This window comes from Priceomyces carsonii, assembly GCF_900007245.1.
Source record: "Priceomyces carsonii strain CBS4050 genome assembly, scaffold: Debaryomyces_carsonii_scaffold_6, whole genome shotgun sequence".
In the NCBI taxonomy this organism is placed as follows: domain Eukaryota; kingdom Fungi; phylum Ascomycota; class Pichiomycetes; order Serinales; family Debaryomycetaceae; genus Priceomyces; species Priceomyces carsonii.
In genome coordinates this window covers 56,392-80,698 of record NW_026946679.1, presented here as the reverse complement: position 1 = coordinate 80,698, position 24,307 = coordinate 56,392, and the positions used below count along the sequence as shown (strand labels likewise).

At 36.0% G+C, this 24,307-nt stretch overlaps 10 protein-coding genes across 10 annotated transcripts; 7 read left to right on the top strand and 3 right to left on the bottom strand.

Moving 5' to 3' along the window:
- Nucleotides 1-33: 33 nt before the first annotated feature.
- Nucleotides 34-234, bottom strand: PRCAT00005084001 (uncharacterized protein; the record flags this gene model as incomplete). The annotated part of the gene is made up of 1 exon (XM_062955131.1): nt 34-234. One exon carries the CDS (start codon nt 232-234, stop codon nt 34-36), a length of 201 nt encoding a protein of 66 aa, XP_062811765.1.
- A 1,045-nt stretch (nt 235-1,279) lies between these two features.
- Nucleotides 1,280-2,833, top strand: PRCAT00005083001 (uncharacterized protein; the record flags this gene model as incomplete). The annotated part of the gene is made up of 1 exon (XM_062955130.1): nt 1,280-2,833. The coding sequence occupies one exon, from the start codon at nt 1,280-1,282 to the stop codon at nt 2,831-2,833; it is 1,554 nt and encodes a 517-aa protein (XP_062811764.1).
- Nucleotides 2,834-4,411: 1,578 nt separating this feature from the next.
- On the bottom strand, nt 4,412-6,406 carry PRCAT00005082001 (sodium:solute symporter family protein; the record flags this gene model as incomplete). Its single annotated transcript, XM_062955129.1, has 1 exon — nt 4,412-6,406. The coding sequence occupies one exon, from the start codon at nt 6,404-6,406 to the stop codon at nt 4,412-4,414; it is 1,995 nt and encodes a 664-aa protein (XP_062811763.1).
- Nucleotides 6,407-6,823: 417 nt separating this feature from the next.
- Nucleotides 6,824-8,467, top strand: PRCAT00005081001 (uncharacterized protein; the record flags this gene model as incomplete). The annotated part of the gene is made up of 1 exon (XM_062955128.1): nt 6,824-8,467. One exon carries the CDS (start codon nt 6,824-6,826, stop codon nt 8,465-8,467), a length of 1,644 nt encoding a protein of 547 aa, XP_062811762.1.
- A 468-nt stretch (nt 8,468-8,935) lies between these two features.
- PRCAT00005080001 (Zn(II)2Cys6 transcription factor domain-containing protein) lies at nt 8,936-10,489 on the top strand (the record flags this gene model as incomplete). Its single annotated transcript, XM_062955127.1, has 1 exon — nt 8,936-10,489. The coding sequence occupies one exon, from the start codon at nt 8,936-8,938 to the stop codon at nt 10,487-10,489; it is 1,554 nt and encodes a 517-aa protein (XP_062811761.1).
- A 1,971-nt stretch (nt 10,490-12,460) lies between these two features.
- On the top strand, nt 12,461-15,460 carry PRCAT00005079001 (glycoside hydrolase family 31 protein; the record flags this gene model as incomplete). The annotated part of the gene is made up of 1 exon (XM_062955126.1): nt 12,461-15,460. The coding sequence occupies one exon, from the start codon at nt 12,461-12,463 to the stop codon at nt 15,458-15,460; it is 3,000 nt and encodes a 999-aa protein (XP_062811760.1).
- Nucleotides 15,461-16,217: 757 nt separating this feature from the next.
- Nucleotides 16,218-18,185, bottom strand: PRCAT00005078001 (uncharacterized protein; the record flags this gene model as incomplete). Its single annotated transcript, XM_062955125.1, has 1 exon — nt 16,218-18,185. One exon carries the CDS (start codon nt 18,183-18,185, stop codon nt 16,218-16,220), a length of 1,968 nt encoding a protein of 655 aa, XP_062811759.1.
- Nucleotides 18,186-19,169: 984 nt separating this feature from the next.
- PRCAT00005077001 (uncharacterized protein) lies at nt 19,170-20,855 on the top strand (the record flags this gene model as incomplete). The annotated part of the gene is made up of 1 exon (XM_062955124.1): nt 19,170-20,855. The coding sequence occupies one exon, from the start codon at nt 19,170-19,172 to the stop codon at nt 20,853-20,855; it is 1,686 nt and encodes a 561-aa protein (XP_062811758.1).
- Nucleotides 20,856-21,181: 326 nt separating this feature from the next.
- On the top strand, nt 21,182-22,456 carry PRCAT00005076001 (NAD(P)/FAD-dependent oxidoreductase; the record flags this gene model as incomplete). Its single annotated transcript, XM_062955123.1, has 1 exon — nt 21,182-22,456. The coding sequence occupies one exon, from the start codon at nt 21,182-21,184 to the stop codon at nt 22,454-22,456; it is 1,275 nt and encodes a 424-aa protein (XP_062811757.1).
- A 188-nt stretch (nt 22,457-22,644) lies between these two features.
- PRCAT00005075001 (ketopantoate reductase family protein) lies at nt 22,645-23,661 on the top strand (the record flags this gene model as incomplete). The annotated part of the gene is made up of 1 exon (XM_062955122.1): nt 22,645-23,661. One exon carries the CDS (start codon nt 22,645-22,647, stop codon nt 23,659-23,661), a length of 1,017 nt encoding a protein of 338 aa, XP_062811756.1.
- Nucleotides 23,662-24,307: the final 646 nt, after the last annotated feature.

Here is a 24,307-nt window from a genome sequence, read left to right as displayed (position 1 = left end):
GTAGTGTTTAATTATTTTACTAATATAAACTTTTCAATTTTCATACGACAATATAAGATCATTAAGCCACAATTCTATTTGTTTGTTCTTTTCATTTGAAATTTTGACCTTGAAATGACTATAAAGCGTTATTTTCCTTTCCTTTTTAGTATTATTCGTGTTACTTGATAATCCAATTTGTTCTACCAAATGAGAGATAATAAGGAGCTCTAGAATTGTGAGTTCCTCTGTCATGTGTCATCAAACGCTGGAGGAAAAAAATATGAAAACTCCAAAAGAATTTGTAATAATTTAAGCACTAAAGTGAGCAATTGCTTGAAGCTGGATAAGAATATAGTACCATGATATCAACTTTTTTCCGCTACTCTGGTCTGTAAATTTTTTGAAGTCAAAATTTCCAAGTAATGGTCAAAAGAAAATGAGATACATATCATAAAGATATTCAATTGACTGATATTATTGTTCTTGGGATAGTAGTGATATGCTACCAACTGGAATAGAACTGTTCGAGTATTATATGCACTCAACAGAACTATTTGGTAAGGGTTTTCAATAGAATGTTACTTTTTCACTAGGTCAGACAATTTTAGGTTTAATTTACATGATTGCCATATTTATTTCCAAAAGTCAGAATCTTCTCTCAGATTTAAGAAATGCGTCGGAATCCATAATGGATTTGAAATTATTGTGAATTAAAGGTTTGTTGATCGCATAGTATTGAAATTTACTAAAAGTTTTCCAAGATAATATACTTCAAGATTCTTGAGGGAGCGTTTGAAGTCGTCCTGGTCATTTTCAAATGAGATCCATACAATGTTTTGTTGTCTCGATGACGACCTGTGCACTCTTTACATTGGTGATATTATTCGCTAATCGAGCTTCCAGTTTTTGAGCCACAACTTTCGTTTTCTACTTTGTTCCTATTTAAAAATTTGTTTATAAATGAATAAAGAGTAATAAAATATCGGGATATGGGGCCACACTATCATTCTATTTGTGAGATAAAGATTTTGATGCAAAGCTTAAAAAAATATTGCAAAGCTTGGCCCTAAAGGAGAGATAGCTTATCCTTAATTCGTTTTTTGTGGCTCGATCAGTGATATGGACCTAATTTTTCGTCAACTATCCCCATTTTAACTCTGAATTGCGTAGTGAGACCAGATAATAAGGAACTGAGATCATTCTACATGATACATATTGTGGCAATACTCCATCTATAAAGACGGAACCCTCATCAGCATGAACATTGGCGAGCCAATAAGTCAAAGATTTTTTAAAAATGGCCGTGGAAGCTTCTGCTGATAAAAAGGAGTCTGCTTATTCTATCACCACTTCCAGCTTTTCGGAAAATGAAGAAATTTTAGCAAAGACTAGCTGGAAAGGGTATATATGGGATTCATTCGACAAGCCGAAAGATGAGAGATGGTTTTTATTCAAGCTAGATGCTACTTTATTATTCGCTGGCTGCTCGGGTGTTTTTTTAAGATATCTTGATCAAGCCAATATTAACAATGCTTTTGTTTCAGGTATGAAAGAGGAACTTGGCCTTTACGGAAATGAATTGAATTATGCAGAGACATGTTGGACTATTGGTTATGTCCTTGGACAAATTCCATCGAGCCTTATATTGACCAAAGTGAGGCCACACTATTGGCTACCATTTTTGGAAACTTGTTGGGCTATTTTGACATTTGTTTCTGCACGATTTTCTACACCGTCTTCGATATATGCCATTAGGTTTTTAGTTGGATTTATAGAGAGTGGGCATTTTCCTGGAATTATGTACATAACTTCTTCGTGGTATACAAAGGCAGAAATGTCTAAAAGAAATTCAATAATACAATTTTGTACTGGAGTTGGACCTATGTTTAGCGGTTATTTACAGTCTGCGGCCTATACTGGGCTTGATGGAGTCCATGGAATGAGCGGTTGGAGGTGGCTCTTTATCGTTGACGGAATACTTTCGCTTCCTCTAGCACTTCTATCCTTCTTTCTCATTCCTGATTTCCCTAGAACTGCGAAGAAAAACTGGCTTTTCACAGAGAAAGAGATTGAGCTAGCCATAAAAAGGGTACCGCAAGAACTCAAGAGCAAAGTAGGTTTTGGGAAAAAGGAGATAATATCGTGGTTTTCAACGTGGCATATATACTTATTTGCCGCTCTTTTCAGTCTTTTGAGCTTATCATCAAAAACGACAAGCTCAATTCCATTTTGGTTTAAATCTTACAATACGGCAGAAGTTACGGAATTCACTATTCCTCAAATTAATAACTATCCTACGCCAGTCTATGCAATTCAAATTTTGACTACCGTATTGTACGCATACTTATCAGATTCAGCCTTGAAAGGAAAAAGATATATTATTGTAGTGTGGTGTTCAATCTTTCAGTTTGCAGTATGTTTAGGATTAGTATTTGTTCCTGTCCATCCTTCTAATAGGGCGGGAAGGTGGGTACTATACTATCTCCTAGGGGCGTATAGTGGTAGTGCGGGCCAGGTCTGGACCTGGGTTAATGAGGCAAATTTGGGAGAACCTGTGAAAAGGGCATTTGTGTCTACTATGATGAACTCTGTTTCCTACAGCTTTTTGGCTTGGGTTCCTATTCTTCTTTTTCCCACTGAAGATCAACCGTTTGTAACAAAAGGAAACATCGCATGCTCTGTTTTCGCTCTAGGAAGTGGTATTTTTGCTTTAATAGGAGCTTATATTGAAGCAAAAAGATATACGAGAGGATTTTTTAAGAGCGCAGCTCCAGAATTAAAAGATGAACTTGAGGAAATAAAAGAAACCCCAGGATATAACGAGCAAGTTCTTAAAGGAGATGAAGTTTGAATTAGTTCGTATGCTTTTTTTTTGTATACTCATTTCATTAAATTTTAATTAAGCTACTTTAGCTAAAAGCTGTTGAAGATCTTGAGCCTTCTTCTCAATTCCATTTTGATGCAATTATGATATATTTAGTCATTTTAAATAAACAAAATATTTGCTGCTGAGCTCCTATCACGGACCGTAATCTATTACGATAAGACATTTCGGTATAAATTCTTGAACGACTATATATGACTTACCAAGGAAGGCAACCTGGTCAATCATTGTCCTTGAACATTTCAAAAGGAGTCATAGAGAATAAATTCATCTGTGAAGATGGTCTGGTGGGGCTTCTCCAAATTAATATTTGGCGCAAACTTATCTAGGATTCTTCCAATTCATTTTGATTAGTGTTTCTCTAATGAACTCGTTAGATATAATATTTACAGATAGTATTCCAATTCCCTAAAGTTTCAGATAAGCTTTATAATGGCAAGGTTCGACATTTCCCTCGCGACCTCAAAGAGAAGATAACAACTGTTTGCTGACACAAAGGTTAGAAAGATTTTCTTAGTTACAGTTTAATCTAACAATATCTCACGCATAAAATCCTTTAGTATTGGGTCGTAATTTGAATGAAGCTTATGAATTCGATCATAGGTTTCTTTGAAATTTTTTGGTGTTGGACGAATCTTAAAATTAAGATGCTGTTTGCAACCAGTAGCTCCAGTAACACATTCATGTACCCATTGGCCAATTTCAATTCATGAGAAAATATGAATGAACTACAAAGGAAACTCGCTCAGGGGTGAAAAATCGGTACATTGTTTCTTGGAGAAGGAAAGGATTTAACGATACCAACGTTCTTCGTTTGAAATATAACTTCGGCCTCGTCACGTTGTAGACTGTCGGTACGAAATATCTAGACCGATTTTTGAACAAAATCTTTGAGTTCTTGAAGCCTAGGTCGAAAATGTACTTTACTGATCTTTTAGAAAAGTATAGCCATCAATGATATGTCTGTACTCATTTAATGATAGAACAATGTACTGAAAGAGAATTCATACTAACACTCTCAAATGCAATATGGTAAACACTCGAAAGATAAGGTTTTGTCGCACTTTGAAAATAAATGTAGCTAATCGAGTTGATTTTGCATCCACGGAAGTGCAACTAGTATTTTTAAGGAAACGTGCATCCCAGCATATGAATGGTACATTTTTCATTATTTGAGGAGCATAATGTCATCTTTCGTTCACAAAGCTAGGATTTTAACCTCTTTTTGTTTTCTCATTTACATCCTTTTAACAATTTTGTTCTTTTCATGTATACTAACGAACAGTATTCACGCTTGGAAATATCTGGAGTACAGTAAATCATTCTACTATTTATACGTTCAAATATAGCCAAGTTTATAATTCAGATTCAACCGGTAGCTCAAACTTATAAGCCCCTTGAACAAGCGCTATGAAAACAAAACAAGGAATTCACTACGATTACGGGAGAATAAAGTCGAAAATTTTTCATATCATTAAAACTTATGCTTGAAAAACTTTTTTAGCATTCTGGGTCAAAAAGAATATAACGTAGATGTGTTTTATATCAAGCGTCGAGTGCCTTTTCAGTAACAATTTCATAATTCTTCTTAACGCTATTATTCAGAGAGCTTATACCAATAACTTCATCTTCATTCCCCACGGAAGCCTTAAGCAAAAATGAATTAATCACTTTGTATATCAGATGTCTCCCTTGCCAAAGGGGGAATATCAAAATGTATAAAGTGGCCAATATTAACCAAATCATAATGATAACGATCCACAGAGTAAAGTATTTTCTAGAGAAAGTGTACTTACTCCCGTAGTAGGCTAGTGGAATCACTATATAACCTCCAACTAACAAGAGTATACTTAAAATTATAGCAAAAAATGATTGCTTTCTCAATATTCTCTTATCTTTATCTGAAACATTAATTGCCTTTTTATCACTAACGTCTGCATCATCACCGACTTCAAATGAAGTTTTGAAAATCGCAAAATCAAAATCATCCGGTTTTATCAAAGATATGATAATAATGTAAAAAGCAGTTGACGAAATAGCAGTAATATTACCAATAAACGTTGCACGAGGAGTCATAAGAGTATCCTTATCAATAATTTTATTTCCAAAATGATAAGTGGATCCAAGCCAACAAGCAATGCCGGTAAGCGTTCCAAGTGGCGCACCATAGACCATGCTGTTTTTTGACATTTTCTTCCAATATAAAGCTATGGCGAGGACAGCTGCCTCAGGACTCAAGATTATACCTATAAATCCTATAAGCCATCCTACTGTCACCCCAACGTAATTGAATACAGTTGCCAATACGGCCATGAGTAAACTGAAAAGAATCACTGAGCAATGTGCGAATCTCATCAACTGCTTACCAGTTGCATCACTCTTAAAGTACTTCTGGAAGATGTCATAAGTTGTAATTGAGGAGAAGGCAATGAGCTCGGCAGATGTAGCAGAAGTGACCGACATGAATAACATAAGTAGCCCGGCGGCCGCTCCACTGTGGCCTAAGATTGACTTCAACCCATATATAACTGGCATTCCACCATTAATTTCAAGATAAGTTAATTCTCTGGGATAAGTGACGGATGCCGGATTGCTTAGTAATGCCCTACAGGCTAATCCAGCAGAGCTTCCCAACGATAATGGAACAATCAACCAACATACACCACCCATAACGTAGCCGGTGAACACACTACGTGCATCACTAGCAATAGCGCGTTGTGAGTATCCTGGATCACCAAATACAGAACTCAACCCACCGAACAAGACAGACCAACATGTTAGGATCATAGTCCCATCTCTAAAACTGACGAAATCGGCCCCAGTTGCAGACGGATATATACTCTCAACCTCTTGCAAAAGATCCCACATTTTACCTGGACTCCCTATTAGTTCTGATGATGTATATATTTTAAAGCATGCGACGCAGATCACAACATAAATTATAACAGTATGTATCCAATCTGAAATAAATGTAGCCTTCAATCCACCAAATAAAGTATAAACACAAACACCTGTTGGCAATAAGAAGGAAGCGGCTACTACGTTCATACCTGTCGTCAACGAAAACCCTTGGCTTCCGCCAAGTAACAATAGAGAAGATATTAGTATGTTAGTAGCGAGACAATAACATAAATAACAAATATGACCAGCTTTTCCAAAACGGACTGAGATTATTTCGGCAACGGTGTGACAGCCTGGAGAGTTTTTCTTAATCTCGATCGCTATAAAAACGAATAGTATAACTTGTAGTGTTCCTCCTATAGCATACATAAATGGACCAGCAAGTCCATAATTATAAGCCCATGCGCCTGAGGTGAGCAAGGTGGCGGGCCAAGTCCATGCTGAAACTGTAGAAGAGGCAATGAGCCCCGATTTGACTGACCTAGATGCTGTTGAGAACCTTTCTGAGTTCTGCGTTTCACCCATGTAGGAAGATAACATTTTGGATAAAAGCATCATAATTAGTGCAAAGGCAGCACCTAATCCAACGGCATAGCCATAACCATAACTTTGTGAAAGCACACTTATACTCTCGGACATATTAGAATCTTTGAAAATTTATCTAACAACTTCCCATACAAATCTAATAATCCTAATATTTATACTAGGGAGCAGAGCATGTATCTTCAATCCACTGACAGATAAGAAATACTTCTTCTCTGAGAAAGATACGAATTCAAAACTCATATCCTAGTGAAGTTCTTTACTAACTCGTATCAACTTGATAACGTTTTTTTTTTTTTGGTAATACGAGCTCGCGTTTCCAAAAACGAAAAATCTGTCTTACTTATCTATCAGATAAGCTCGGATTCCTCAATTGGTCTCGGTCACAAAATTAATATGCAACCATAAATACCAACACTAGAAGCCAAATTATATGGTTTACTGAAGAGTAACATACAAGAAAGATAAATAATCTCACATATTCACGGTTTAAGTTCTTATAAGGAAAACAAAATGACATGGGAAGCAATTGCAAAATCGAAAAGAGAAGCACTTGTTTCAAAAATACCTGCAGATTGGGTCTTGAACACCTTGCCAAGTGCAGAAGACGAGCCAAATGTTTGCAACTACTTAGCAAAGATATTACCTCAAGAAGAAACAGCCATTGCAAATCTGACTATAGCCGAATTGTCTTCTCAAATTGCTAGCGGAAAGCTCTCTAGTCATCGAGTAACTTCAGTATTTTGCAAGCGAGCTTCATTCGTGCATCAACTAACGAATTGTTGCAGTGAAATATTCATCGATAGAGCATTAGCTAGAGCATTAAAATTAGATGACTATTTAAAAAAAAACGGAAAACCAATTGGTCCACTTCATGGTATTCCGATTTCTTTGAAGGACCAGGTAAATTTAGAGGGAATTGATACTGCAATAGGCTATGTAAGTCTCGTAAACAAACCTGTTAAGAAGGAAGATGTTTCAAATATTGCAACTATTTTAGAAGACCTCGGGGCAGTTTTTTATGTGAAAACAACTACCCCTACAGCGATGATGTCTGGTGAGACTGTTTCAAACCTTCTTGGGCCGACACTTAACTCTTGCAATAGGAAAATATCGTGTGGTGGTTCTTCCGGTGGAGAGGGTGCTCTCGTGGGAGGTCGAGGTTCGTTATTGGGCTTGGGGACGGACATTGGAGGTAGTATCCGTTTACCCAGTAACGCACAAGGATTGTTTGGGTTGAGATGTAGTACTGGGAGGATTCCTTATTGCAAGATAACAAACTCCAATGCTCATCAGCCAGTTATCCGTTCTGTCGTTGGTCCCATGGCCACGGATTTAAATGACTTAAAATTATTCACGAAAGCAATTATTAATACCGAGCCATGGAAAAATGATCCCTTGTGCCCACATATTCCTTGGAGAGAGTTTGAAATAAAAGGAAAGCTCTCATATGGAGTACTCGACCTTACTAAGGGTCACTACCTTCATCCGCCAATTAAGAGAGCGCTTAGAATGACGAGGAATGCACTAACAAGCGATGGTCATGAAGTCCTTGATATAGCTTCTCCGATTCCCTTATTTGAAATGCTAGACCTTTGCATGAGGATTCTACGTGCTGACGGTGGTAAAGAAATAATAGCGGAATGCGAAAAATCCGGGGAGCCAGTCAGGAATGAGGTATTAGTTAGAAATGACGATGGGAGCCTATCTGATGAGAGAACTATTACAGAATTTTGGGATGATGCTGGTCTTAGATATGAGTATCAGCAAATTTTTGACAAATTCTGGCAATCAACTGTTTCTCTCACATCAACAGGCAGACCAATAGATGGATTTTTGCTTCCCTTACATGCCACCACAGGGTATAAGGTTGGTGACTTTAGAAGACTAGGAACATTTTTCACTCCTATATTTAATTTATTAGATTATTCCGTTGTTGCAATGCCTATCACAAAGGCCGACAAAGAAGTTGACATTATTGAGACCCTGTATAAGCCATTAAATGAGCTGGATGAAATTTGTTATAAATACTATGACCCTGAATTGTTTGATGGAACTCCAGTGGGTCTTCAGGTAATAGCTCCTAGGTATGAAGAAGAAAGAGCAATATTTTTAACTGAAATTGCTGAAAAAGCGCTCAAAAAACAGGCCAGTTAGGGATTCGTGTACATGAATCTCGTGTTGTTAGCTATCTTTTTAAGCTGAGCGAGAGCAGTGAGATCGGTAAGTATTAGAAGATAAGTTCTATCAAAGAACTTCTAAAATTAAAAAAATATTAAAAAAAATTCAATTAATAAATGTTTTTGTTAATCTTAATAAAAATCTTGTTCTGGATAGCGATGTAAATTTATTTATGTAAAGTGTTCGAAGTTTTGCTATGTATTAAAACTCTATCTTTTATTTTCAATTGCGTTGGCGTATTTGCACTCGATCGATCTCATGTCAAATGCATACGAAATGTACGACTTTGTAAGATTATCAAAGCCTGCACATAATAATTATACTCAAGGCTAGTATCAAAAATCCTGAACCCCAAATAATGAGACAAATTCTTACTAACTAACCCATAAGGCAAGACTAAAACCAGTTTGAGTCTTTTGAAGGTAGCATTTGATAAATAACAAGATGAACTCTCTGGACAGTCTTACCAAGCATCAAAGTATTCTTTATATTAGCTCTGGTAATGTTATCAATAAGAAAGTTTCAAAAAGATCAAGAAGGTCTGTCAATGGGTGCATCTGTTGTAAGAAACGGAAAGTCAAATGTGATGAGACCAGACCACAATGCTGTAACTGTATAAGGAATGGTCTTACTTGTTTCTGGTCCAAAGTTGAGTTTCCTATTTGCGAAAACCTATCCCATGAAAGATTCGTAGTGTCGATAAAGAATGGCAAACGACCTTCGGAGTCAGAGCTTGAGAGCGAAAATTATCACAAGGAGTTACACGAATACGATTCGTGGTCGCCAAATGAGCTTGCTCATCAGACTCAATTCTGTTATCTAGATCCACAAGTTTCAGGTATCGATTATTTCTTATACTATATTTTCATAAACAGATTCTTGCCCACTGTCGCTCATCCTTTCATAAGATCAAAATTTGCTACTGGAAAAGTGTTTCTTCTTGCGGGTGCTCAACAGCCAATCTTAAGAAATATTTTTTTTGCATGTGGCGCTTCCTTACTTGCAAGTAATGACGACAAATTTAGAAGGATCTACTATGATAGGTACGCGAAATCGTTATTATCACTAACAAATGAAATGAAAAGTAACCAAATCAAAGATTGGTATTTTGGTGCGATACAAGTTTTACAGATATTGTGTCTCAGGGATAGATTCACCAGTGATGGGTCTCCGCATGGGATCCTCCACTTTAAGGCGTCTTTTGAACTTATAATGAAAGTTATCCAGGGGCCGAAAATTTTTGAAGGTATTTCTGAATCATTAACGTTAAAGAGCCCGTTAACCCGAGTTGTGATTGAAAATTTTATTTTCAATTATTCTATCGTTATTTTATTGTGTAATTACGAAGATTTAAATTCCAGAGTTCCGAATCCTTTCGAGTGTTCTATAATTTTTGAGTCCTCGCTGTCCATAGAAGAATCTATCGAAGATACCTGGTTTGACTCAAATGCATTTGAGCTTATATTGTGTGCTTTCGAAATAGCAGCGAAATGCTCCTGGCTGAGTAGAATGAGCTTACCTTTAAGCAAACAAAATAGAGAAATTCACGAGGCATTGTTGAGAAGGGCCGAGAAAAATCTCAATGAACTCAATTTTATTTCATTCGAAGGCTCGCACAAGTATTTTAAATGCAATATTTCGATTGCAAAAATTGTTACGAAGACTTCAATAATTTTAATCCGGAAAATGCTCTACTTAAAGACATTGAGTGCATATAATTTTCAAGATCACATGTCTTATATCGTTAGTCAAATAGAACAACCTCACAATGATGAGGCAAACTTACCAATTTGGTCTTTGTTTATTGGTGTACTTGCCTCGACAACTTCTGTCGATCGGAGGTTTTTTAGAGCGAAGATAGTCGATTTGTCACATCGCTTGAATTCTAATACAATACGATATGTATTGGATTACTTGGACGGCATCTGTGAAGTTTATCAATATAGCGAATCTTTTGAACTTCTATTCAATCACCACTGCTATGATGATCAAGATTGAAGATTCAAGCAAAGCACTCATTTAAGGTTTTATTTCACCAGTGGAATCTAGAAGATCCACAAGTCACTTCATATAAATCTGATAAACTGAAATTAGTGAAACTGAGTACCAACGTTTATTTCATATTACATCACTCATATCAGGTCAATTATCGATCATAATAATGAAACAAAGATTTGCTCTCAAGTTCAGTCTCACTTGAATTTCCAATTGCTGAAAGGAAATAGTGAGTAGATTATCAAACAGACATAAGCGATGTTTAACAGTCTGTGTGGCTCCTTTCCTTTATTTTATGAATCATGCCAGGATTATCTCTTTGGTGTTTAAAACCATGCAGTTTCATGAAGATCATAGACACAAGACACATGATATCAATTTTAAGATCTGTACTTGAGACAAGCAGCATTTCGGGCTCATCAGTGTATTGTTTTAATCTTACAATAAGAGGAAGCTTGGAAAGATTTCAAGGAGCTCTTAGTATATCATTTAATAACAATTGTTTTCATTTTCTATTTGGATTGGTTTAATTGTGTATGCCCTACTTCCTTTTATCAACATCTAAAGCATTAAGCTATTTGGATTCACCGATTCAAGGGGCTTTCTTTGTTATGTATGTATGTTGATTTACTTGAGACATTATCAAATTTTGCTCAAATTATGGTCAGTCTTGACTGAATGAATTGAACTATGCTGGAGTAGTCAAGACGTTATGTTCAAACGATGCAGCTGATCCTATATGGTGTTCATCTTTTGTAGATGTCTGACAAAGTTTGTGAGCTCTAATTATAGGCTCTTCATTACATAAGAAAAAATATGAACAAGTCTGCCCTGTAAAAAAATGCATAGTTGTTGCATTTGTTTCACGGTCCATACCACAGCGATAAGGCTGTTCGAGAGAAGTGCTTAGACAAGTATATAATGACTCACAAAATAAATGGTATCAAAATGTAGCAAATAAGCAGATACTATAGAACCTTGAGGAACAAATTACAACGATGATGCTGTATTAACTAAAGAAGGTTACAGACTTTTAGAAGATTAATATGTCGTACGCAAAAGGAATAAAAAAATAGAGATGATAGAAGACAATTTCGATTATTATCACAATCGAATTAACCTCAGGGGTATTTCCGAAAAGAAGGTCCAGAGCGACTGACGCATATTGTGTACAAATGGCAAAAAGGGTGGCATTGAACAGTTTAGATATTTGCACTGCTGCTTAAAACACATGTAGGGCAAAAGCTTATCCGCTATCTATCTGGTTCTTTGAATACCATAGAACTTGTACTGGCATTATAAATATCCTGCAACCGAGCTCGCTACTGCTTAATTGGATTAAAAAAATTGCCTGAGATATTGTCAAAGACGATAGTCATAGATTCTGATATCAAAACATCAATAACTACTTCAAAAGAAGCAATTGATGCAATATATATGTTCTTTATAGCTATATATGATAATGAGTTCAAGAAACCATAGAGTAAAAAATCGAACTTCTTCAAGATGTCCCCTCCCCGAAGCATAAATTCTGGAACATTTTTTCAAAAGAATTGAGATCTCCTATCGTGTCTGTCGTCTATACTACGCTTTTTGAGCAATCTATTACCAACGAGGCTCAAAGCTAAGGAAAAACAAAAACACCCTGTAATCGAAATTAATCCGGAAGATTTTCTTGCTAGATACAGGCTCTTTAGTTTGATAATTGTATTGTAGTGCGTGAATTACAAATATGCCCCACATTCCCAACGAAAATTAGAACCAATGATAGATTAATATTGGAGAAACAAAAGTATAACAATACAGCTGCAATATTACTCGGAAAATTCTCGAGGAATGGAAAAAGATTGTGCGAGTTTCTCCACAAAATCTGTTCCAAAATGATTCATTTTATATTAAGACAATAGAATAAGTAAGCAATCCGAGGGTTATGAAGTCGCATCTCGCAATTCTCGAAGCAAATGCGTCGTTTCCATGTACCAGCTCCACCTTAGATGGCAAAATGGTAGAGTGACAATAATGATTGATTTGAAGATAAATAGGGATGATTCTGGCTTAGTCTTTGGTGAAAATAAAAGATCCGTAGATAGTGCGACTAGAAGCTCAAATAAAATGAGATTCAATTTTGCAAGTTGCGCAGTGAGCTATTTGTTCGTAGCCACAGCTAAAGGCCTATCAAGTGAATCTTACAACAGCGATCAAGCTAGCAGTACATTTGGAGAGTCTTCACGAGCTACAATACAAGATTCATGGACATGGGGTGTTGAACAAGTTCCTAACATCATCAATTCATCTGCAATTGATGCAAATGTAGCTGCAAAAGGCTACGATCTTCTTAACGTTTCGAAAACAAGGCATGGAATTGAAGGGATCTTGAAGTTGAAAGAAGCAACCGATATATATGGGTACGACTTTGATTATTTGACACTTACTGTCGAATATCAGACGAATGAAAGATTAAATGTTCAAATCAAACCAAAGAACATGACTGATGTTTTTGATTTGCCTGATTATTTAATTTCAAAACCCAGTTCAGAGTGGAAACACGAAGACCTTCGAGGATCCGATTTGAAATTTACATATCAAGAGAAGAACTTTGGCTTTAAAGTTGTCAGAAAAGCAACCAATGAAATTTTATTCTCTACCATTGGCAATCCATTGGTGTTTTCTAACCAATTTATTCAGTTCAATACCACTTTACCTAACCAACACGTCATAACTGGTCTTGGAGAATCTATTCATGGTCTTGTAAATGAGCCTGGAGCAGTCAAGACCTTGTATGCAAATGATGTGGGTGATCCTATCGATGGTAACATATACGGCGTTCATCCTTTCTACTTGGACCAAAGATATGGTAGTAATACTACACATGGAGTATATTGGAGAACTAGTGCTATTCAGGAAATTGTTCTTGGTGAAGAATTTTTAACTTGGAGAGCTTTAAGCGGTGTAATTGACTTATATTTCTTCAGTGGACCAGAGCCAAAAGATGTCATTCAACAATATGTGAAAGAAGTGGGATTGCCAGCCCTTCAACCATATTGGGCACTTGGTTATCACCAATGCAGATGGGGTTACCGAACACTTGAGCAGCTTGAGGAAGTTGTAGAAAATTTCAAAAATTTCAACCTTCCTTTGGAAACAATTTGGTCTGACATTGACTATATGGACTCTTATAAAGATTTTACTAATGATCCTTATAGATACCCATTAGATAAGTATAAAGCTTTTATCGACAAAATTCATAAGAATAATCAACATTATGTCCCAATTGTCGATGCTGCTATATACGTCCCAAATCCACTCAATGAAAGCGATAAGGATTATTTGCCATACTCTGAGGGTAAGGGAAACTTCTTAAAAAATCCCGATGGTTCTGAGTATATAGGGGCAGTGTGGCCTGGATTTACAGTATTTCCAGATTTCTTGGCACCAGGGGCACAAGAATATTGGACGAAACAGTTCAAACGCTGGTATAAGGATGTAAAGTATGATGGCATATGGTGTGACATGAATGAAGTTTCAAGTTTTTGCGTTGGATCATGTGGTTCCGGGAAAGTTGATCAAAATCCTGCGCAACCCAACTTCCCATATGATTTTTCGAGTTCAGATTATCCTCTTGGCTACGAAAACACCAATTCATCTGATATATCTCTGTCATTGAGTTCTGAATCCTCCAGCCCTTCCACCTCTTCAATCTCACCAACTACTTCAAGCTCGCAAATTAATTCTATGAATACAAAGTTACCAGGGAAAGGCAATATAAACTATCCCCCGTATGCTATTAATAATGATCAGGGTAATCATGATTTGGCTACACATGATGTTTCACCAAATGCTACGCATTTTGATGGAACCCTTGAGTATGACGTTCATAGCCTTTGGGGCCTCACAGAAGTAAATGCTACATATAGAGCTTTACTTGAGGTAAATGAAAACAAGAGGCCATTTATCGTAAGTAGATCGACCGCACCTGGTTCAGGGAAATATGCTGCCCACTGGGGTGGTGATAATACTGCTAATTGGGCGTGGATGTATTTTTCAATTCCACAGGCATTGAGCATGGGAATGTTTGGCATTCCATTTTTTGGAGTAGACGCGTGTGGCTTCAGCGGAAATACTGATTATGAATTATGTTCAAGATGGATGCAATTGGCTTCTTTTTTTCCATTCTACAGAAACCATAATATATTAGGAGCAATTCCCCAAGAACCATATCTTTGGTCGTCGGTTTTAGATGCTACAAAGACTTCTGTGACAATAAGATACTCTCTACTTCCTTATTATTATACTTTGTTACATGAGGCTCAAAAGACTGGTTTCCCAGTAATGAGGGCTTTATCATGGCAATTTCCACATGACCGTACTTTAAGTACCGTTGACAATCAATTCTTTGTTGGTGACGCTTTAATTGTTACACCAGTCTTGGAGCCCGGTGTTGATAAAGTCAAAGGAACGTTTCCTGGTGCTTCTGTAAGTGAAGTGTACTATGATTGGTATACATACGAAGAGGCCAATTTTACAGCTGGCAAAAATGAATCTATAAATGCACCCTTGGGTCACATTCCGTTTCACATTAGGGGTGGAAATGTTATACCGACCCAAGAACCAGCCTACACTACAACCGAGAGCCGTAAAAATCCCTTTAGTTTGATAGTTGCTTTAGATATTGAAGGAAAAGCTAAAGGAAGTGTTTACATCGATGATGGGGAATCCCAGGTGGTTAAGTCTTCATTGTATGTTGAATTTTCAGCTGCAAATGGCTCTTTACATTCTGTAGGGCATGGTGACTATAAATCTAAGCAGAGTTTGTCAAATATTACAGTTCTAGGTGTTGCCAAAAGACCAAGTAAAGTCACCTTTCAAAATAAAAAAGTTAACTTCACATATGAGAATAAAACTCTTATTGTCAATGATTTGGAAGAATTCACTACTACAGGTGCCTTTGCAAAGGCTTTTACCTTTTCCTGGTAGGCGAGGAGTTAGAAGCTGAATCATTTTGGTGTTTCGAAAGTAAATGTCTTGTTTTATCTTACGTATTACTGCCTTCTTGGAAATTTCTTTCGTCTTTGAAAAGCAAGAGGAAGAAGTTTCTGATAAAAGTATAGGTATATAGAATAGAAATTCTTTTTGTAACCCACATACAGGAAGCAACTAATCTTAGCTGCGAAAAAGTGATTTTGCTTACTGTTTGGACTTCTTTCAAGTTTTCCGAACACAGTATCTTGAAAGAACTAGAATTATTTAATGTAAAAAGATGCGCATACTAATTCTAACTGTATTTTTATGCAATATAGTGAGGTGGTGTGGCAAATGATTATTATATTACTGAAATGCCACCGCCAGGCAAGAGAGAGATGTTTCATAGAATCGTACATAAAAGCTTTTCTATTCTTTCCCAGCTTTCAACACTTGATAACAATCGTTATCAAGTAGGGGTATTATGAAATATGCGCTAAGTTATAGAACCAGAAATTTCAGAGATTTCAGTAATCGCATGAATAGAGAGCATGATTAGTTTAATAACTTTTCTGCGTATTTTACTTGTCCTTTAAAAGCACTTTTCTGTGATGTATCGAATAGATAATGCTAAACAAAAAAAAATTTAAAAAATCATCATATAAGAAGAGTTTGAAATTTAAAAAACCTGAATAGGTGGCGCAAAGCTAATAAATTGAAAATTCACCCGAAATTTGCAGAGTAATAAATAACGATGAGGTAATGAATTATGTTATGCTAATGATATGTTGTAACTTTCGTTAGCAACGTATTTCTCCCAGTCATTCTGAAACCCCAATAAAGCTTTATGGCGACCACCCATAGAAAGCATTTTTTTTGAGGATCTAAAGCTCCCTTCATAACAGTTTTCAATATCCCTTTTTTTCCATATTCCCAATATGACGTCTCTCGCCGTATTGATATTTCCCAAACCCTTGGGCTCCATCCTATCTAGCATACTTAGCGTTAAATATCGTTGCTCCTCGCAGTCTGGACTAAAAATCGATATCTCAGCACTTGCCACAAACAATGGCCATAATAAGGTAGAAGACCATTTAACGTCATTTTGAAGAATGATAAAATGAAGAATCCTATAAATATTGGAAACTAGAAGTTGTAAATGCGTATCCTCTGGGGAGCAGCAAAGTAGAGAAGCCTCTAGATAAAGGATAGTTGCCTTGCTTTTTACTTCATTTGATAATAAAAAGCAAATAGCCTCCTTGCTGATTGAACCTTCTAAAAATGAATCACTAAATTGAGACTCAGAAGCAAGTTTTAAACTGTCAGAAAAATATGGCTCTTCGGAATTACAAATATCAAAATATATGTAATTATCCATAGAATTTAATCTATTTCTTAAGCCAATGCAAAGCAGCTCATAGTGTTCTTCTGTTATACTACCATTACATCTTTCAAATGATAAATCTGTTACATCAGAAACTATATTCACAAGTTGTAGATCACATCCCATCCAACGAACACATGGACCATCCCTAATGTTTCTTGGTAACATTGATTTCCCTTTTTCGTAATCCAATGCAAGGAAAAAACTGTTCGAACCTTTGCAAGCTGTTCTACCCATACTTTCTTGATAGCTTAGGAGTTCCAAAGAAAATCTTAATAGGGAATGCTCTAGAGTATTTTTTGGCCACACGAACTTACCCGAAGAAAGTAATAGCTTACATAGCTTTAAATAACACAGCCATTTTTCGTCACAGTTATTTGCAACTTCGTATAACATTAGAAATACAAAAGATAACAAAATATCAGTCGAAAGAGGACTGCTTGGGGCCGATTTAGAATCCTTCTGCAAAAATCGAATTGCTTCACCAATTTTGAACATTCCCAAATGCTTGAATGTTTGAGACCGACTTAACCACACTGAAGAGTTATTCAATTTAGAAAGGTAGATGCACCCCATGGCAGATACTAAATAAAATATATGGCTGTTGCTTTGTGAATACTTTATTAAAGTAGATAAGCTTAGACCTTTTTCGATAACTACTTCTCTTTGAGTCAGAAATTTTGACATAACAATCCTCTCTGGTATACTGTCTCCTAAAGGATTGAAAATAGGAGATATGAAGTCGACGTAGTATGCTACTGCGAAATTTAAAACACTTGAATCTGATGTGGAATCTAAAACATCAACAGGTATTATCGAGGCACTTAAGGTACGCCCAATATGCAAAGATTGATTGATATCTTCTTCCTTAAAGTTTATAAATTTAAGGTCCTTATTTTTAACATTCAAAAAGTAACTCGTTCTATTTTGAGGAACCAAAAGACCATTATCTTTTTTGGGGGTATTCTTAAACCAAACCCCTTCTCTGCCAAACTTTTTCCCTTTTTTCTCATAGTCTTCTTTGAAGCGAAGTACGAAATTGTAGCGACATTTCAGTCTGTTCATCTTGCATCTAGAGCACTTCGGCTTTTTTTCATCACATTTTATTCGCTTCTTCTTACACACTTCACAACCTAAGTGTGATCTAAATTGTCTTTTCTTTCCCGTTTTCAAAAAGCCTTTTTTTTTAAATATTTCAGCGACATCATCTTCATATAGCTTGGTTAGATCTAACTTTGTAAAATTTATTGAGTCCGCTGTACTTTCAGGACACTCAACAGGGGGCTGCGAGAGTGATGTATGGTTAATTAATGAGAAAGAATCCCAATTCTTTAAGAGTTTATGCCTTTCAAACATAGTACGCACAATCCTACCTTTTGTTATTCGATCAGTTAAAAGCTTTTTTATCAATTCAAACCTCGCTGACTCTTCTTATCTTTGCTCAACAGCTCGGTCCACTTTAAATCATTAATCAGGAGAGTAACATAATCGGGGGCGCACACCCCTCCAAAACAAAAAAAAAAACATACAGTACAAAATTATCTCCTGAAAGACTTCTGGTTCTTTATAACAGCCGAAGCAAGTATTTTCAAAATTGAATATAAATGTGGTTCCCATAATCCTTTTTTGTATCTTACATAAATCGCACAATCCTTAATTCTATTTACTTTATGCCAAAAAAAAGGACACAATATATGGTTCTTTTCATCGTAAAACATATGAATCCTTCACCTTGAGCTAAAATAATTCAAAGTTGTAAGGCGTTTGTATATAACTCGTTATCTTGAGATTTCGTATTAATTAAAATGATAGGTCTGCACTTGTGAAATAATTCGAAGGAGACCCGAGAAATCCACGTCCTTCCCTTCATAATATCTAAATCGCGAAAGAAGTTTAAAACATTTTATCAGATAAATGAAATTTCTTGCTCAGAAGCTTAACTAATAAATGTTTTAATCGAAACCTGAATGTGTGATATCTAAGTCTAAAGAAGAAGTGATTGTCATTTGTTTACTATTTCAAGAATATCTGATGAGTGGTTGGTTGAAAATACTAGCCTCTTAGATACCAATCATACTACGACAGACTTTCCTCAGTTTGGTGATCTAAAATAATATAAAGAGATTACGGGGTTGACGCCTTTCTTATCGGAATTTTTTTTTCAGAAGGAAGGTCGAGGAGAATCAAAAACTCTTCCTAATTTGGAATATCCGACTAATCTCGACCTAAGTTATCAAGATTCACTTATCGCTCTCTCTTCTTCCATCCATGTGCTATATTAAATATAAAGCATAAGTATTTTCCAAAAAGCGAAACTTCTGATGGTACTAATAAGGCATAATGATGAAGGAATTAGGAAAAAAGGAGGGGAATGTCGAGGTAAGCGAGTTAGCCTATCTTGATCAAGAAAATATAGCTTCGACTAATGATTCTGCAGTAGAGGGAGTCATTGGTGAAAAAGAGGGACAAGGTCAGTACAAGAGGTCTTTCAAGACAAGGCATATTCAGATCGTGACCCTAGGATCTAATATTGGTTCGGGAATTTTCATTTCAACTGGTAAGGCCCTAAGGTTCGCTGGTCCAGGAAGCATGATCATATCTTATACTATTGTTTGCTCAATGGTCATATGTGTTTTAGAAATCATAACTGAATTATCAATTTTATATCCATCTTCAGGAAATTTTATTGATTTTACTGAGAGATTTCTAGATCCTGCGGCTGCCTTTGCAATAGGGTTAGGTGAATGGTTAGCTTGGACGACTGTGATGGCATCTGAAGGTGCAGCTGTAGCTACATTAGTGACATATTGGACAACTAAAGTGCCAGTTGCCGCATGGATGAGTATTATCATAGTTCTTACATTTATGATTCATGCTTTACCAATCATTTGGTTTGCGGAATTTCAATACGGAACTGCTGTTATCAAAGTTATAATGTTGCTTATGATATTAATTTCTTGCATAGTTATGTGTGCAGGTGGAGGCCCTACTGGAAGTATTCATAATGGGCAATTTTGGGACAGTTCTAAATACGATATTTTTAATAACGGTGTACGCGGATTTTCATTTAGCTGCCTTTATTGTTTATGGGGCGTTGGGGATCAAATATTTGTTGGAATGCTTGCTGGAGAATCTGAGAGCCCCAGGTTTTCTTTGCCTAGGACGGTTAAAAGTGCAGGTCTTCGTATATTTGGATTCTTTATGATTTTGGTGATGTTTATTACTTTGTTAGTTCCTGAGTCAGACCCTAGATTGTGGGGTACTGCTGGGTCAATTGCAAGCTCTCCTTTTATAATTGCAATGAATGATGCTGGAATAAAGTATTTGCCTGACGTCATAAATGGTTTAATGGTAGTTTGTTTGGCTCTAGGGGGGTTGGAACCTGTGTACATCGCAGCTCGGTGTATCAGACATTTAGCTATTAGAGGGATGTTGCCAAAATTTATAGCAAGAGTGGATAAAAAGGGAAGGCCTACTTGGTCTTTATTAATAACCTTTATATTTACAATTGTGTTCACTTACATGAATTGTTCCGGTACCGGAGCTACGGTATTTACCTGGTTTTCTTCTATCACCACTACAATATTCATGGTAGTTTGGGTAGTGCTAGGTATTGTATCTTTAAGATTTCATATGGCTATCAGAGCACAGAACTCTGATATTTTAAAGCAAAAGCATTCATGGAGAGCCAAACTTTTTCCAGTGGGTCCAATTTTCTTGTCGCTCATGAGTTTTTTGATTTTAATGGGTTTATTTTATGGCTCTTTATTTCCAGTTGGGGGAAAGCCAAACGCTTATGACTTTTTTGCAACTTATCTTGGTGTTCCTTTAGTTTTGTTTGCATATATTTGCTATAAACTTTACTTCCGAACATCTATTCCAAAATTATCTGAAGTAGATTTATTAGAAGGACACAGGCCATTGACAACAAGAGAAATTGAAATTATGGATTATTATACCTCTTTGCCTTGGTACAGGCGTCTCTTAACTTATATAAATACAGCTGATTCTAAAGAATTGACTTAATTATCGTTTACATATTTTATTTGTATGCTGATTTTTATGTTGACTTTTAAGTCTCTAGTGTAAAATATTAAAACAAGATAATGTAGTTAAGAAAGCCCGGAATAGAATAAACAAGAGATATTTGAATACCCTATACGCTTTTTTATCTAAAGAAAATTTGGTAACATACATCGCATTGAGATAATTATTGTCGCAACTTAAAAAGGAATTCATACTATCTTCTCTTTATATATTGTCTATATAAAGGACCAAATAATGCTGCAATATAAAAAGATCGGCTGGGACGTTTATGAATTGAAAACAAGATTAAGGACTCAATAAATAAAATGGAGAATCTAGATTATTTAATACTTGGTTGCGGAGTTTGGGGGTTGAGTACCGCATGGTGGATCATTAAAGATCAGCCAGATGCAAAAATTCTCTGCCTTGATAAATGGGAAGTTCCATCTCTTGACTCAGCAGGATATGACATTAACAAGGTTATTTCTGCTAAGTATGGTAGTGATTTAGACAATTATACTTCTTTGTTGGCATTTGAGGCTTGGGAAAATCCCATCTTTAAGTCAGTTTATCACAAGACTGGAATGCTTGGGGTAGCTGACGACAATCCAGAAGCTCTAGAGTATGTCACCAAGGCATACAATAAAAGGGTAAAGAATAACTACGGTGAAGATGTTGAGTGGTGCGAAAATATTCAGAGTCTTGTAAGAAGATTTCCTTTATTGAAAGATTCCAACATTAGCGGATGGAAAGGATATTTTGATGCTTTAGGAGGATGGGTTCATGCTTCTAAAGCCATGAAAATTATCTACGAAGACTGCTTGAAAAAGGGAGTTGAATTTAAATTTGGGGATTCAGGTACTGTTTCTGGATTAGAAATACATGAAGGCAAACTCGTGTCAGTAAAATGTGAAGATGGGTCTCTTCAAGTAGCTCCTAAGATAATTATGTGTTTAGGCGCGTACACTGAATTGTTCCTTGATATGAATAAACAGACGACGGCCAAATGTTGGAGCCTTGTACACTTAAAGGTTTCTCCTGAAGAAGCTCGTAGTATGAGGAATGGTCCAATACTCTTTAATTTTCAGAGAGGTTTTTTTTTTGAACCCGACGAAAACTTATGCGTTAAAGTTGTCAATGAGTTTCCAGGTTTTACAAACTATGAGAAAGTAGCGGACGGCAGAACTATTAGTGTTCCCAGATCTAATGGTATGCATCCAAATGAAACAATCCCGGACAAGTGTAGAGATTCTATTAGGGATTTTTTAAAAAGAGCAGTTCCATTTTTGGCAGATCGTGAATTTGTTTACGAAAAGCTATGTTGGTGCTCAGATTCAAATGATAAGAGATGGATTATAAGTCGACACCCACAATTCAAAAATTTGACTGTAGCTACAGGTGACTCTGGTTTAGGTTTTAAGATGCTTCCCATAATTGGAAAATTTATAAAAGATGTTAGTAATGGCACTTCTCTTCCAGAAGTTGTCGGTGACTATTGGAGCTGGAAAAACCAAGAATCATCAGCAAGTACAAAAATAGAAAGATGGGGCTTAGACAATGTCACTGAAGATTTGAAGAGTCAATCGGGATGGCGAACCTAAAATTTTTTCGATTGCCGACAATTTTGATCTTAGGAAGGTCGATTCCTTATCTTTTAACTATGGGGTGACATTTCCTAATCGGGACAATCACCAAAATTTCTATTCTAGGGCTAGTTAAGCGCGCATAATAATGTATGTATATGCCACATTAAATTAAGAACTTTCTTTAATGTAGTTTTAAATCAGCAATGAATGTTCTTATACTAGGTATGGGGGGTGTTGGAATCATTGCAGCATATGGGTTAGAATATGGAGGTAAATCAACAGTGACGTCTATTGTTAGGTCAAATTATGTTACCTTGAAACAAAAAGGTTATAAGTTAAGTTCCGTCGACTACGGGATTATTGAGAACTATAAACCAGCAAACATGGTCAGCTCAGTTGAAGAAGCAGTATCTTATGGCCCATTTCAATTTATAGTTGTGACCACCAAAAACATACCGGAGATATGTAAAATTGAAGATCTCATTGAGAAAGTAGTAGAGCCAAAACTAACAACAATAGTTCTAATTCAAAATGGGATTGGTATTGAAAAGCCACTTTTGAAGAAATTTTCCCAAAATGTAGTTTTGAGTGGAGTATCTATGATAAGTTCGACATTATACAACGGAGAAGTTAATCATGAAGGACTGGATTCATTAGGAATTGGTTATTTTAAAAATTTGCAATTAGAAGACCTGTTTCAGGAAATAACCGCGAGGTCTTTTATTGACCTATATAATAATGGAAAAAATTATTGCTTTTACCAAGAAGATGTGAACTATGGAAGATGGAAAAAACTTGTTTACAACGCATCTCTCAATGCGACCTGTGCTTTAACAAATTGTGACGTAGGTCGTTTAGAATTATTTGGTGTTACAGAAAGTGTTATTCGACCAGCAATGAAAGAAATAATAGAAATTGCCAAAAGCGAGGGCGTTTTTTTGCCTGACGGAATTGATGATGATATGATTCGCTGTGATGAAAAAAATTGGTATTTACCTTCCATGGGTGTTGATTTACGCAAAGGGAACTTGATGGAATTGGAGACCATTTTAGGTAACTGCTTGCAAATTGCTAGGTCTCATAAAGTTCAAACTATCACTTTAAAAATCTTATATTCTCTATTGAAGAGCATTCAACTAAGGTTAATGGAAGAAAAGAATTTGCTTAAGTTGCCGAAAGAAAGACCAATTCCTGGCGAAGAAGCATTTAAATACTTTTAAAGAGCAAGGGTTTTATGCTGGTTCTATGTTAATTACAGCGAAACCGAATTGAGAAAGCCATAAGTCATTCTTATTTTTGGCTAGTAGAATACGAGCTGTTACAAAATGATCTTTTTTTTTTCAATGATCATCATTCTATAATTGCTGATTGAGAACTGAATATGCAGAGAAACATTAGACTACTTAATAGAGGATAGTTCAATCCAAAAGTTTTTAAGTGAAAGGGAGGTTCAATGTTTGATGTGAATATTCATGAAACCCTAAATATGCAAAAATTTTTTAGCAGGTATTTCGAATATGCAGTTAGGTGCGACAATCGCAATAACCATACACTATCACATTTTGGAAGAAGCCATCCTTCGTGCAAGGAACGCTTGATTAGAAATATGTAAGGGCCAGAATTAAGCTTTCATAGCATGTGGGAATATCAACTAAAACATCTCTTTAATTTTAACACACTAAGACTAAGGAGTGAAATGTCTAATATAGAGAAATAACTAAAGGTCAAGAACTCTGAAACGGTTTCAAAGATCCAATTATCTAAAAAAGATCTGGATGATGTATCCATGGTGCTTTAGCTCTCGCTAAAAGAAAGGGGTTAATCATTTCTAAAAGATTTGATAGAGCCGTAGCCTTGTCTATCCAA